This window comes from Microtus ochrogaster, chromosome 4 (genome assembly GCF_000317375.1).
Source record: "Microtus ochrogaster isolate Prairie Vole_2 chromosome 4, MicOch1.0, whole genome shotgun sequence".
NCBI classification, from domain to species: Eukaryota; Metazoa; Chordata; class Mammalia; order Rodentia; family Cricetidae; genus Microtus; species Microtus ochrogaster.
Window position 1 is genome coordinate 16880951 of NC_022011.1, and position 13813 is coordinate 16894763.

Genomic DNA, 13813 nt, shown 5'->3' on the forward strand with positions numbered 1-13813 from the left:
TGTCCTGGAACTAGCTCTGTAGACCAGGCTGGTCTCAAACTCACAGAGATCCGCCTGCCTCTGCCTCCCAAGTGCTGGGATTAAAGGCGTGCGCCACTTTAATCCCAGCAACTGTTCCAGTTTCTAAAACCCAGGGGTTTCCTAGGGTACAGGCTTTTCCATGTTAACACCGAGGAGTATCTGAACAAACTGGACAGTTGGTCACCCTGTACCTTAGACATATGGACTTGGTAAATCTGATTGTGCCTCATACAGTTGTGATAGTCTAGTTCAAACACTCTCTCTTTCTTTTCTCTCTCTCTCTCTCTCTCTCTCTCTCTCTCTCTCTCTCTCTCTCTCTCTCCACACAGACACACACAAAGCTAATGGACTTGGGTTGGGCATGGTGGCACACACCTTTAGTCCCAGCACTTAGGAGGCTAAAACAGGTAGATTCCTGTTGAGTTCAAGGCCAGCTGGTCTACATAGGAAGTTCTAGAGTAGCCAGGGCTACACAGTGGGACCCTGTCTCAAACACAGTAGACTAAAGCAAACAGCCTCAGTATGTAGACTTTGATAAAAGATCTCTGCCAGGGCCACGGAGTGTATTTTCAAACTGTTTATTTAGATTCTTTACATTTTTATTATGCCTGTGCAGAGTTCAGCAGCCACTATGATTGTTTCAAGGCCAACTGCTTTTTCTGTAAGGTGCTACAATTAAGGGAAATTGGTTTAATTGTAGTTAGAACCTCCCTGTGATTTTTTTAAAAAACAATTTTCTGTGACTATATTTCAAAACAGTTAAGGAAAGCACCAGCCGAGGATACCTGTGAGAACAGAGGTACACAGTCTGAGCACTAGGCACCTTGAGACCAATCTCCTCAAACTCCCCAGATGAAGAGGTGGGCAGCACGGAAGCAGAAGGAGCAGCAACGTACCGTAGCTACCACTGGAGTCTGAACGGTAGTTGTACTTTGGAGAATCGTCTGTGGCCTCCAAACCCTTTGCCCGGAGCTCTTCAATAGCATAAATGTCCAGCATGATGAGGTCTTCGCCACCCGCTCCCTTGCCCTGTGACTTCAGCTGTCAAAACAACAACAACAACAATAACAACAAAAAGCCTTAGTTACCTCAATGTAGGAGAAAAGAGAACTGAGACTTGCCAAACTATGGCCAAGGAAAAACTAAAGAGAAGAGTTCTTTAATCTTAGCACCACTGCCATTTCAGGACGTGACCAGCCTTTGTTTTGGGGGCTGTCCTCTTGCACAGCAGGACACTAAGCAGCATGTCTAGGCTCTACCAAAAAGATGACGGCAGCATCCCTCCCTAGTTATGCAAACTAAAAATGCCTTTAACCCATTATTGCCAAATGCCCCAGGTTGGACGAGAGCCATGGTCTAGGGAAAGAAGGCAAACTGATTGGTACCAAAGTAGGGCTTGCCCTTCCTGCCAACATTACATAGTCTTCTCTTTTTGGTGTTGGTGGTAATAAACATAGAGGCCATTTCTCAAAAAAGAAAAATGGCCAGGCAGTAGTGGCGTACGCCATTAGTCCCAGCACTTGGGAGGTAAAGGCAGGTAGATCTCTAAGTTCAAGCCCAGCCTGATCTATAGAGTGAGTTCCAGGACAGTGAGGACTGTTACACAGGAAACCATTTTGAAAAAAAAAAAAAGAAAGGAAGGAAAGAAGGAAGGAAGGAAGGATGACAAGCAGTCCTGAGGGCGGAAGTGAGATAGGGAGCTGGGAAGACAGGCGCTCAGCAATCACTCTAACATCCCCTACCTGGGCCAGCTTCCTCTCTTCTTCAAAGCCATCCATATCCACCACGAGGCCTTTCTCCTCAGCAATCAATCCAGTGAGGTCCACCGGGAACCCGTAAGTGTCATAGAGGAGCCAAGCAGTGTCTCCTACAGAGTACAAAGGAATCGCGTCAAAATGGCACGGACAAACCCTTCCTCTCCCACGCCAAGCCCTCCCAGGAGGCTGCTGAGAGTGACAGAGTGAGCAGAGTTAAGGCAAGCCAAATCTTTCAGGACTGTGCAGAAGGCAAATTGTTATTTCTTGATCTGAGCGTTATAAATGAGATCGACAATCATTCTCTTTAAACATTATATACTTCAATGCAAAGAAAATAACCAGAACTGGAGAGATGGCTCAGATGTTGCTCTTGCAGAGGACTGGCACAACACCCATGGCAGGCTACTCACACCCACCTGTTAACTCTAGTTCCCACTGGGTCCAGTGCCCCTCTTTCTCCTCTATGGGCACTGCAATCACATGCCAAACCCACACTCAAACACACATACATATATACATATAATTAAAAGTTTTTAAAAAATCATGGGGGGAAAAAGCCCTTAGGGCTGGAGAGATGGCTCAGTGGTTAAGAGCATTGCCTGCTCTTCCAAAGGTCCTGAGTTCAATTCTCAGCAACTACATGGTGGCACAACCATCTGTAATGAGATCTGGTGCCCTCTTCTGGCCTGCAGGCATACACGCAGACGGGATATTGTATACATAATAATTTTTAAAAAAAAAAAAACAAAAGCCGTTAAAATTATTTTTCTCAGCCAGCGGTGACAGTGCACGCCTTTGATCCCAGTACTCAGGAGGCAGAGGCAGGGGTATCTCTGTGAGTTCCAGAACAGCCAGGCTACACAGAGAAACACTGTTTCAAAAAAGAAAGAAAAAAAAAACAAAACAAATTAACTTTTAATTTGGTTGGCTGGTGTGTACACCTAATGTTATTTCTATATGCAGACATAAATACTTGTTTGGCACTCAGGAGGCAGATGCAGGTGTCTCTCTAAGTTTGAGGCCAGCTTAGTCTACAGAGCGAGTGCGTGGGCTACACAGGGAACCCTTGTCTTGCAAAACCAACCAAACAAACAAACAAAGCAAAAAAACCACACTTATTTATGATCTCATGCAAATAGAGGAAAATCCTGCTGTGTGTTAGACACACAACAAAATTGTTAATATTTTTCTTGGTGAGATAGTATTTTGTTATGTAGCAGACTTGACCTTGTGATCCTCCTGCCTCAGCACACCGTGATTACAGGGGCCATAGTGCCAACTCCTAACAGTGTTGTTTTGCCTCTGAGAAATGCACTTGGAAAAGGTGTTCACATCTCTGTGAGTTCGAGACCAACCTGGTCTACAGAGCTAGTTCCAGGACAGGCTCCAAAGCCACAGAGAAACCCTGTCTCAGAAAAAAATCCAAAAAAAAAAAAAAAAAAAAAAAAAAAGAAAAGGTGTTCACTGTTCACTTCTGTATTGCTTGAATACTTCTGCTCTCTTAAGTCTGTCTTTACAAGAGCAGCTTAATTAAAGAACTTTCAACCTTGGCAGAGGTTGAGAAATCATTCCTTCTCAGAAGGATTCCCGGTGCAGTGCGTGGTGGAGAAAGGTGAAAGCTGGGGCTCACCAGGAATGGTCATGCAGTCTCCTAAGCTCTGAATTTTTCGGTCCAGGATGCGCCGCCCTCTGCTGAGTGTCTTGAGAAACTGTACCTCTTCTTCATTAATGATGTCCTTTACCATGTCTGGGTCCTTCTTCAGCTCAGGAAATGCATCTCCCTGACAAGAGGTTCAATGAGGCCGGAGACTATTCTATGACACAGTCCCTTCTATTTTGAGATGGGAAATCACTATGTATATAACCCTGGCTAACCTATAACTTGCAATGTAGATCAAGGTTGGCCCCAAACTCACCTGTCTCTGCCTCCTTCCCAAGTGCTGGAATCAAAGGCGCGCATTACCATACCTGACATCCAAGTCTTAAAATATCCATTAACAGGGCTGGAGAGATGGCTCAGTGGTTAAGAACACTGGCTGCTCTTCCAGAGAACCTGAGTTCAATTCCCAGCACATAGTGGCTCACAACTATCTCTAGTGGGATCTGATGCCCTCTTCTGGCATTAAGGGGTACATGCAGATAGAGCATTCATACATAAATACATCTTTAAAAAGCACATCCATTAACAGTACGTTACCACCCATCAGATGACTCTTAGACTTTCTCCACGTACCAAGGACTGCACGACAACATCAACTAACGTGGCAAAGAAACCCCTGCTGGCGTTCAGTTTCTCATGAGAGTATCGAACAGCTCTGCGCAGAATCCTCCTCAGCACGTACCTGTGAGAAGCATACCTTAGTATCCGCTAGGAAACATCCCCAGCTGAGGGCTCCATGGTAGCTCCTTCAGAACTCTACGCCAGGCAGAGCAACATGAACTTCTGCCCCCCTCTGCTCTTGCAGAATTTCTGTTTGACTACCAAGACAAAACCAGACTGGTGTATGAGATCCTAGGCCAGCTTGTCAGGAATGCAGTTTCCTGGGGCGAGCCAAGATCCTGTCTGACACACTTAGTGCCAGTCTCTCCTCAGTACTTAGTAGAAACTATTAAATTAAAACTCCCTTTATCTCTTAAAAAAAAGGATGGGGGGAGAGGATCCCTCTACCTACCCAAAAGACAACAACAAAACAATAATAAATATAGTATTAAACGCCACAGTCAGAAAACTCATGCTATCAGTCCAAACCCTGCCCAGAGTGTGACTCACCCCCGTCCTGTGTTGTCAGGCCGGCCGCCATCGGCCAGTGCCACAGTGATGGTCCGAGCATGGTCGGCCAGAACCCTGTAGGCCATGTCAATTCCGTCAGCATCCTCAGCACCAACTTTCCCAGTGTACGGCCGGGCACCTGTACCCTACAGGTAAACAGAAGAGGCCGATGAGACACAGTCCTGCTGGTGCTGCCGGTCCTAAGCAGGGTCCTAGAGGGCAAGGGGTCTAGGAAAGGATGACGGTCTTTGTTTCTCTGTGTAACAGTCCTGGTTGTCCTGGAACTCACTATGATCCACCTGCCTCTGCCTCCCGAGTGCTGGGATTAAAGGCTGTGCCACCACCGCCCATCAAGGATGACTATCTGCCACATCCCACAACTCCAAGAAAGTGATAGTGGAGAAGCCAAAAGCATCAAGCCAGGCCCTAACCCCGACAAATAGCATAGCATTCGCTTATTCAGAGAAGGGTATGCTAACAATAATGAAGTCGGCAGATGGTAACAAGTACTTTGGGCTGTCAAAGCATACGGCCACTCATCTATGATGGCAGTGCTTATTAAAGTCCATCCTGCAAACCTCCAGAGAGGCGTCCACGCTCACAACAGGCTCAGTACCTTCTGAATGGCTTCAAAGTACGGAACGAAAAGGTCAGTGTCATAGTTAGACATCTTGTTCTGCAGCACAGACACCAGTCTCTCGAGGCCCATCCCGGTGTCGATGCTTTTCTTGGGAAGAGGTTTCAGAAGGCCATCAGATTCCCTGTAGGATACAGAGAGGAAGTTGAAGCAGAGACCCAGGCTGCTACCTCTCTGGGCCCTGTTGGTTAAAAGTCACTTAGCAATGTTTCAAAGTTATTCCTAGTCACTATTTGCCCTTGTCTGGTTCCGAAGAGAGGGGTAGATACGTATTCAGCACCCTTGTCCTATTTGTTATTTTTGGGGGACTGGCAGTGGTGTTGAGATGGGGTCTCTCTACATGGCCCTGGCTGTCCTGGACTTCACTATGTAGATCAGGCTAGCTTTGAATTCATAGAGATCCTCCTGCCTCTGCCTCCTGAATGCTGGGATTAAAGGAGTGCACCACTGTGCCCAGCTCCTTATTCTTAAATAGAAGGCAAATGAGTCAGGAAGGTGTTATACAAGACAATTATTTTTTCAAACAGGTAAACCCTGCTGTAGGGACCAGAACAGAAACTTGACAACATAATTTAAAGAAGGTCACATGATCCCAGGAGCATCTGAAGCCAGCACCAGGGCTGCTCATCGTCTCCAAAAATAAAGATCCCAAACAACCTTCAGCCATGAATTCAGCTGTGCAGCTGATTTCTCTTTCTCGGCTTGGTTATAGAAGAAGAACCGCTGTCAGCAGGAGGGAGTGGGGCCTGCACTACCTGTTATACTGGATAAACACAAGGTTCCAGATCTCCAGCACATTGGGGTCATCTTGGTTGACAAGGTGTGCAGCATCTCGACCCCCAATTCGGTCATAGTGGATCTCGCTGCAGGGACCACAAGGGCCTGTGTCACCCATCTCCCAGAAGTTGTCCTTCATGTTGCCAGGGAGGATTCTAGCATCATCCAGTCTGCACAGAGCAAGAAAGAAAAACCGATTTGACACCATCAACAAGAATCTTTCCAAGACTTCTGCCACACAATGGATCTCTATGATTTCTTAGAAAGAAGTCTCCTTTTCTGGCAATTACTACTATTGAGCCTAAATTCAAAACCTACTAAAGCAGAATATAATTCCTCACAATGCTACAATCATAACCCAATAAAAATGTAAAGATACAGATAAAGTCTAGAAAATATATAATATTTACTTTGAATATGAATATAATTTAAACAAATGTTTCTTTTCTTTTCTTTTTTAATAAAAGACAGGGTCTCACAACATAGGCCTGGCTGGCATGAACCAGGCTATTAAATATTCTAATATTGAATTAAATTTTTTTTCTTTAAAAATGTATGTATATGTGGGGTATGTCCATGTGAATGCAGGTCCCTCAGAGGCCAGAGGTGTGAGATCCCGTAGGGATGCTTGTCGTGAGTCACAGCATCAGGACCAGAATGAGCTCCCAACTACTGAACCACCTCTTTAGCCCTCTTACCCTAAATTTTGCCAAATCTGTTTGCACTCCAGATCTGGCTCTAGGCCGGCTGCTTCATCTCCACCAAAGTAAGTAACATAGAGTCTTTCCACTGGAATACCAAACTCCTGGGTGAGAAGTTCCAGGGCCATCTTACACGCCAACTCCTACAAAAAGAAAGATACAGAAAATGGATTCAAAACCACAGTATCTTCATTATAAACTACAAAGATTCAACTTATATAGGAAATAGAAACTAAAACCATCAAATGATAAAAGTTTTCTAGGGAGTCTTAGAATTATTAAATGTACTTTATTCATTCCTGAATCTTCTAAACATTGTTTCATCTTTTAAAACAATAAAAATGAATAACTCAGTCCCTTTTTTAACATGAGGAAATTAGCCTCATGTTAAAAAATTAAAACAAAACAGAAATTTTAGTCACCAATATTGAGCTTACCTTGAAATAATCTCCAAAAGACCAGGAGCCCAGCATCTCAAAGAAGGTGTGATGGTAGACATCTTTGCCCACGTCATCCAGGTCATTGTGTTTGCCCCCAGCCCGGATGCACTTCTGGGTATTGGCAGCTCTGCTTAGCTTTGCCATAGGGTGAGATGGGTCAATTGTGTTTAGGAAGATGGGTTTGAACTAAAAAAGAGAAAGGAACAGTCTACCCTTTAAAGGCCTGCAGGATGTCAAATGTCCATCACCTGGTGGGAAGGGGGACACACAAACTGCCCTTCGGATTTTGTGAGCCTGAACACTTAAGAAGCAGGATTATGGTAGAACCAAGGTAAAGACCACCAATCTTGGAGCAGCTTCTCCCTGGACCTAATTCCCAAAAGGTCTCCACCACTGCTAGTAATACCTCCTGCACAGGGGAAGCCGCACCACATCTGAAAGCTGAAAGCGAAGGTGTGAAACCATCTGTAACCATTGTGATGTCCAGGTCTCACTCACTTTAGTGGGTCTCAACCTTCCTAATGTTGCAATCTTTTAATTCAGTTCTTCATATTGTAGTGACCCCAACCATAAAAGTCATAAAATCCCTAACTGTAACTTTGCCATAGTTATGAATCAGGATATCTGATATGCAACCTCCACAACAGGGGGGGGTCATAACCCATAGGTTGAGAACTACTATCTTAGCTCATCCTTCTAGAAGAACTCGTGTAACAAAGGGATGTGCTCACTTGGGAGTAAAGGTGACAAGAAAAACACTGAAACTGATTAGAGAAGTGTAACCCCCACTAGCTGAGATGGATTGGACACAGAGTTGATATGTCCCTGTTCTGGGGATTTATCCATTTACACTTCTATGCATCACTGCTAGTCACACAGCTTTGTGCTATTGTTCTCACCAGGCCTGTGCAAGTTGATGTTTTCCAACTTGGAAACCAGTAGCTACTTGTGACTATGACAAATTAATTAAGATTAAATAGGGGGGCCAGAGAGATGGCTCAGTATTTAGGAGCTCTTGCTGCTCTTGCGGAGGACCCACGTTCAGTTCTCAGCACCCACATAGTAGCTCACGATTATCTATTAACTCCATATAGTGGAATTTAACACCTCTTTTGGCATCTGTGGGCACGGCATATACAGGGAGTGTATAAATATGTACGAGTGGCTGGTGGTGGCACACGCCTTTAATCCCAGCACTCGGGAGGCAGAGACAAGCGGATATCAGTGAGTTTGAGACCAGCCTGGTCTACAAAGCGAGTTCCGAAACAGTCAGGACTGAGAAACCCTGTCTTGAAAAATGGTGGGGGGAAAAGTATAAGCAACATGCATACACATAAAACAAAAATAAATTAATCTTTAAATAAATATTTTAAGAGGTTGAAGAGATGGCTCAGGGGTTAAGAGCACTTGCTGTTCTTGCAGAGGACCCAGGTTCTTTTTCTTTTTCTTTGGGGTTGGGGGGATTTCGAGACAGAGTTTCTCTGTGTTGCTTTGGAACCTGACCTGAAACTAGCTCTTGTAGACCAGGCTGGCTTTGAACTCACAGGACCTAGGTTCAATTCTTAGCACACACATGATGACTCAACCATCTGAAATTCCAGTTCCAGGGGCTTTGACACCCTTTTCTGGCAGACACACATGTCGAATGCAAAATACTCATACATATAAAAGAAAATAAACACTAAAAAAAAAAAAGTTTGCTAGGGCCAGGTGTGGTGGTGTATGCCTTTAATCCCAATTCTTGGGAGGCAGAAGCAGGCAGATCTTTGTGAGTTCTAGGTCAATTTGATCTAAACAGTGAGTTCCAGAACAGTCAAAACTATAATAGAGACACTGTTTCAAAAAAATAAAAAAAAATAAACAAGCAAACAAAAAACAAAAACAGCTGTAGTAGCATAGACTTTTTTTTTTTTTTTTTTTTTTTTTTGGTTTTTCGAGACAGGGTTTCTCTGTAGCTTTGGAGCCTGTCCTGGAACTCCCTTGGTAGACCAGGCTGGCCTCGAACTCACAGAGATCCGCCTGCCTCTGCCTCCCGAGTGCTGGGATTACAGGCGTGCGCCACCACCACCCGGCGTAGCATAGACCTTTAATCCCAGCACTTGGACGATGCAAACAGGCAGATCTCTGAGTTCCAGGGCCAGGTGCTCACACATATACATAAGAGGGCTGGAGGATAGAGAGCACTTGCTTGCTGATCGCACCTTGAAGCCCCAGGTTCAATCCCCAGTAAGAAAGGAAAGAAAAGAAAACATTCTATCAGCGTTTTGTCTGCATATATATCTGTGTATCATATGTGTGCCTAGTGCCCAAAGAGCCAGAAGAGGGCACTGGATCCCTAGAAATGAAGTTACAGATAGTTGGGAGACACCATGTGGATGCTGGGAATTGATCCTGGGTCCTCTGGACAAGCAGTCAATGCTCTTAAGTGCTGAACCATCTCTGCAGCCCCCAAAACTTCAATAAAAATAATTTTTTTTTCCTCTCAGAGACAATGAAAAGATGAAAAAAATCTTAAAACAATTTCCCTTGGACACCAGCTTACAGGGATGTAGCCACGTACTTCAGTCCCACTTTCTCAATTGCTCAGTGAAGTAGGGATTTCCTTTTCCTCTTCCTATCTCTGCTTTAAGCAGGCTTTCTCAGCTACTTAGACTTACTCTCTCTCTGTCTGCCACATGGCTGGCTGACCACCAGGACACAGCAGCTTAACACAAACAGCATGGCCTCTTACTCCCTTCTCCTCTAGGCAACTGCTACAGATTTACAGCCTGCCTCTTCTGGGGTTCTCTTTGAAATGCTGAGAAAAATTGTCCTTGAGCTCCAATAATTAATAATAATAATAATAGTAATAATAATTTTCTTGTGATTTAAATCCTTTGAGACTGGGTCTTGCTGTGTAGTCTAGTTTAACCTCAAATTCTTTTCTTTCTTTCTTTCTTTGGAGGCAAGAGCTCTCTATTACATAGCCCTGGCTGTCCTAGAACTCACTATGGCCTCAAGCAGAGAACCACCTGCCTCTGCCTCTTAACTGCTGGGATTAAAGCAGTGCATTTCCACACCCAGCCTATCAAATTCTTGATCTCAAATGCTATAAAAATAATCTCTTCAGGACTCATTAAAAAATGAACTTATTGGCCAGGTGGTGGTGCATGCCTTTAATTCCAGCACTTGGGAGGCAGAGATAGGTGGATCTATGTGAGTTCGAGGCCAGCCTGGTCTACAAGTGCTAGTTCCAGTTCAGGCCCAAAACTACAGAGAAAGCATCTCGAAAAACAACAACAACAAAAAAAAAAAACCCAAAAATTTATTGGCCAGGCGTTGGAGCCACCTTCTCAACCCTCTTCCATCTAAACATAACCCACTAGCAGCACTGTTATCATCCTTCAGAAACCCAGGCTCACCATGGGAAGCCACACAGGTCTACCTGGTAAGTGACAGGACCCGAATTCTGGCTGGCCCCAAGAGCTGGCCTTTAACTGCTCCTCTGATGTCTTCTGTCAGCCAGTCAGTCCGAAAGAATGACATCCTTACCTGGTTCATGCCTGCATTGGCGAAGAGCAAGGTGGGATCATCCAATGGGATGGTAGCAGAAGAGTGAACATAGGTGTGCTCATTTCGTTTGAAGAAATTGATAAACCGCTCTCGGATCTCTCTTGCTGTTAGCGTGGACTCCATCTTGAAAGTAACCTCAGGGAACTAATCAAAAAAGAAAGAAAGAAAGAATGATGGGAATTTAGGGGAAATAAAACTAAAAGTAGGCATTACACAAGACTCGTGGCATCTCAAGCCAAGGCAAAGATTGGCAATGGTTAGCTTTTTTGATTCTAAAATCTGTGTGTTGCAATGTCCCAGGGTATAGTCATTATCAAAGAAAGATTTTGCTGAACCAGCAGAGTGGCCTTGGCTATTCTACACCTGCCAACCTCAACAGACATCAAGGAGAGCAGGTGACTTACTCACATTTTCATCCACTATACAAAATACGCACTGAGCATCCACTGCCAGGAATCAGAAAGGAAAAATGGACCTCATGAGGCAAGGAGAGGCTCAAGAGACCTGGATTCTGATCTGAATCCTCGAGGGGTCACTTCAACAAAAGGAGGAGTCTGTATCTACCAGCCTCTCATAATCTTTCAAACTCTCTCTCTGTTAGCCTGCCTCCCGAGGGTCGTACACGGTTCCAGATCCCCAACCAGAGCAGCTAGGTTTGGACTGACACTTTCGTGGCAATGGCAGTGAGCCCAAGAACAAGCCTATCTGTGCCACAGGCTACTTTAAAGTATCAAGGATGTACCAACCTCTGGGCTGGAGAGATGGCTCAGTGATTAAGAGCACTGGCTGCTCTTCAAGAAGACCTGGGATCAATTCCTAGCACCCACATGGCAGCTCACCACTGTCTGTAACTCCATTTCCAGGGGGTCTGAAACTCTCATGCCAATGTACATAATAAAATTTGTGTGTGTGTATATACATATATATACACACATATATAATACATTAGAATTATATACATATTATATATAAAATGTTCCAAAATCTATGTAGCCTGAAATCTCTAGAACATTAGCTGGGAAAGGGCTAAAAACTGGGGGTAAAGGTCAGTGGTCGAGCATCCATTATTTCAAAATGAGCATGCTACAGAGGAAAAGCCGACTGAATAAGCCCAGGGATTCAGAAGAGAGGCAAGTTGAAAAAGGCAACTTTGCAGCTTCAACGCCTTTGTGTATGTATCATAGTGTCATGGGGTGACAGGCTTTGGTGAGTGTACCAATCACGTTCAGTGTTGTAATGTCATGAACTGGTTGTCCAGAAAAGCAAGAACTCTCTCATTCATATTATCTAAAAGACTCTAGGATTCTAGACCCAGATCTAACATTAGTGCCTCGCTTTAGCCTGAGTTTAGTCCCTGAATCGAACAGGATTTGTGAGGATCAAAAACTAATGAAATGGATACTATTACATCAATAAGCATAGGGTTTAAAGATATCCACACAGGACAAGACATGCTGACCCAGGCACCCACAACTCGAACTGATTTACAACTCAACTTCGCATTCTGACAGAAGCCCCAAAGGGGCAAAAAGATGGTTAAAAAAAAAAAAAAAAAGCTGAGTGAAAAAAGAAAAAACGGACTAGCACTCCATGGGGTCTTGCTGGTGTTTATAAGCAGTCAAGGCTAAGGTTTTCTGAAACCTTGCCACATCGCGTTCTTTTTCACCCCTCCTCCACACGCCTCTCTCAACAATGGGCGCAAAAATAAATTTCCCTTTATAAGAAGACATAATTGTTAAAGAGAAAGTTACATTCCAAAGAACACATGTTTTCCCGTCTTTGCCTATTCATTCAACGTATTGACATGTATGCTGCAAACCAAGATGGAGAGGCAGTCAGTGCCCTCCACAGGGAGACCACTATATACAGAAATAACAAGTGTTAACTAGGATCTAATATGTTGGTTATTGGCCTTATAGAGACTGAAGACTGTTCAATGCTGTGTCGCCAGTCAGACAAAAAGCCCAGCGCTCAGGAGGCTGAGGAAGGGAAACCGGTGCCTTAGGCCTGTGATACCAGCACTCAAAATGCGGAGGCTGGAGAACTGCCGCGAGTTCAAGGCCAGACCGGGCAAACAGGGCTGAGTTCAGGGCAGACTGGGATAAGGTGTAAGAACCTAAAAAGAATGAACGGAGATGTCTTTCAGCGGGACTTTACTCAGCTGGGTCACCCAGTTCCTCAGGCCTGCACTCCCAACCCGCTAAGGGATTAAAATCAGGAGACAAACCCTTAGCTCTGGGTGGTGACCTGACAGTAACCGCGATCTTCCCAAGGTCTTGGTCCTCGGCAAGTTACCCGAGGCCACACCACTTTCAGCGCTCCTAGAGAACAGCGAAAGCTGCTCTGAGTCCATGCTCCTGCCGAGCCTGGGGCTCGGTTCCAGCCGCTCCCCAGGCCAGGGGCGGGACGACCCGGCAGCCTGCTGCGGCAGACCCTCCCCCCTCCGAGCGCCGGCTCTTCTCTTAGAGCTCTCCAGACCCTCGACCTTTTCCCCAGGGTCCGGGTCCTCGCCCGGAGACCACCGCCAGATGCCCCCAGTTACCTGCTCCCTCTGATGCGCAGACACACAGCTATTCCCACCCGCCGCAACCGGGGCCACATTCGTACCTCGCCATCCAATCAGAGCGCTCTTTTGAAAAGCGCTCCGTTACGCCTTGTCCTCAACAGATATTATTGGTCCACTCACAAGCCAATCATTCGGAGCGCGAATGAGTTTACTAGCCGGTTTCTGGGAAGGCTGCTGGGCTCGGCTGATGCAATGATCAAGAAAGCTGGGACATGGGGTGTCACATGACAGGGATGCCTATTGGCTCTAAGAGGCCGACATTTTGGGCTCCATTTGTAAAGACCTAATAGTCTACAAGAGGGATGAAAACATGAATTTGGTGGCGATTACATATTATGGTACAACACTCTTGTTTTCACTGCAAAGTGGTGTACATACCTCCAAGGTTCTTTATATGGCCTTTTGAAACAGGGACCAGGCTGGGTCAGGGGGTTTTCCTGCCTCCCTGCCTGTCAAATGCTAGGATTACATCTGTGCACCAAACACATGTTCTGTCACCATAAATAGCCCTGTGTTTCTTGTTTAACGGTACTTTGGACTGCAGTAACTGCTTCAACCACGCCAAAGTGCTTTAGCGTTTACCAATACCTCT

General features: G+C 45.2%; 1 protein-coding gene across 1 annotated transcript in view; it reads right to left on the bottom strand.

The window, feature by feature from the left end:
* The window catches only part of Aars (alanyl-tRNA synthetase), a 24257-nt gene extending 10998 nt beyond the window's left edge, over positions 1-13259 (bottom strand). Inside the window, exons 1-11 of the mRNA XM_013354746.1 lie at positions 13198-13259; positions 10635-10799; positions 7101-7289; positions 6661-6806; positions 5941-6132; positions 5165-5309; positions 4549-4694; positions 4012-4120; positions 3409-3559; positions 1764-1888; positions 918-1062 (exon numbers count right to left, since the gene is read on the bottom strand). Coding sequence (XP_013210200.1) covers positions 918-1062; positions 1764-1888; positions 3409-3559; positions 4012-4120; positions 4549-4694; positions 5165-5309; positions 5941-6132; positions 6661-6806; positions 7101-7289; positions 10635-10778 — 1492 coding nt within the window. The 5' untranslated portion in view covers positions 10779-10799; positions 13198-13259. The remainder of the gene's footprint in view (positions 1-917; positions 1063-1763; positions 1889-3408; positions 3560-4011; positions 4121-4548; positions 4695-5164; positions 5310-5940; positions 6133-6660; positions 6807-7100; positions 7290-10634; positions 10800-13197) is intronic.
* Between the last annotated feature and the right edge of the window lie 554 nt (positions 13260-13813).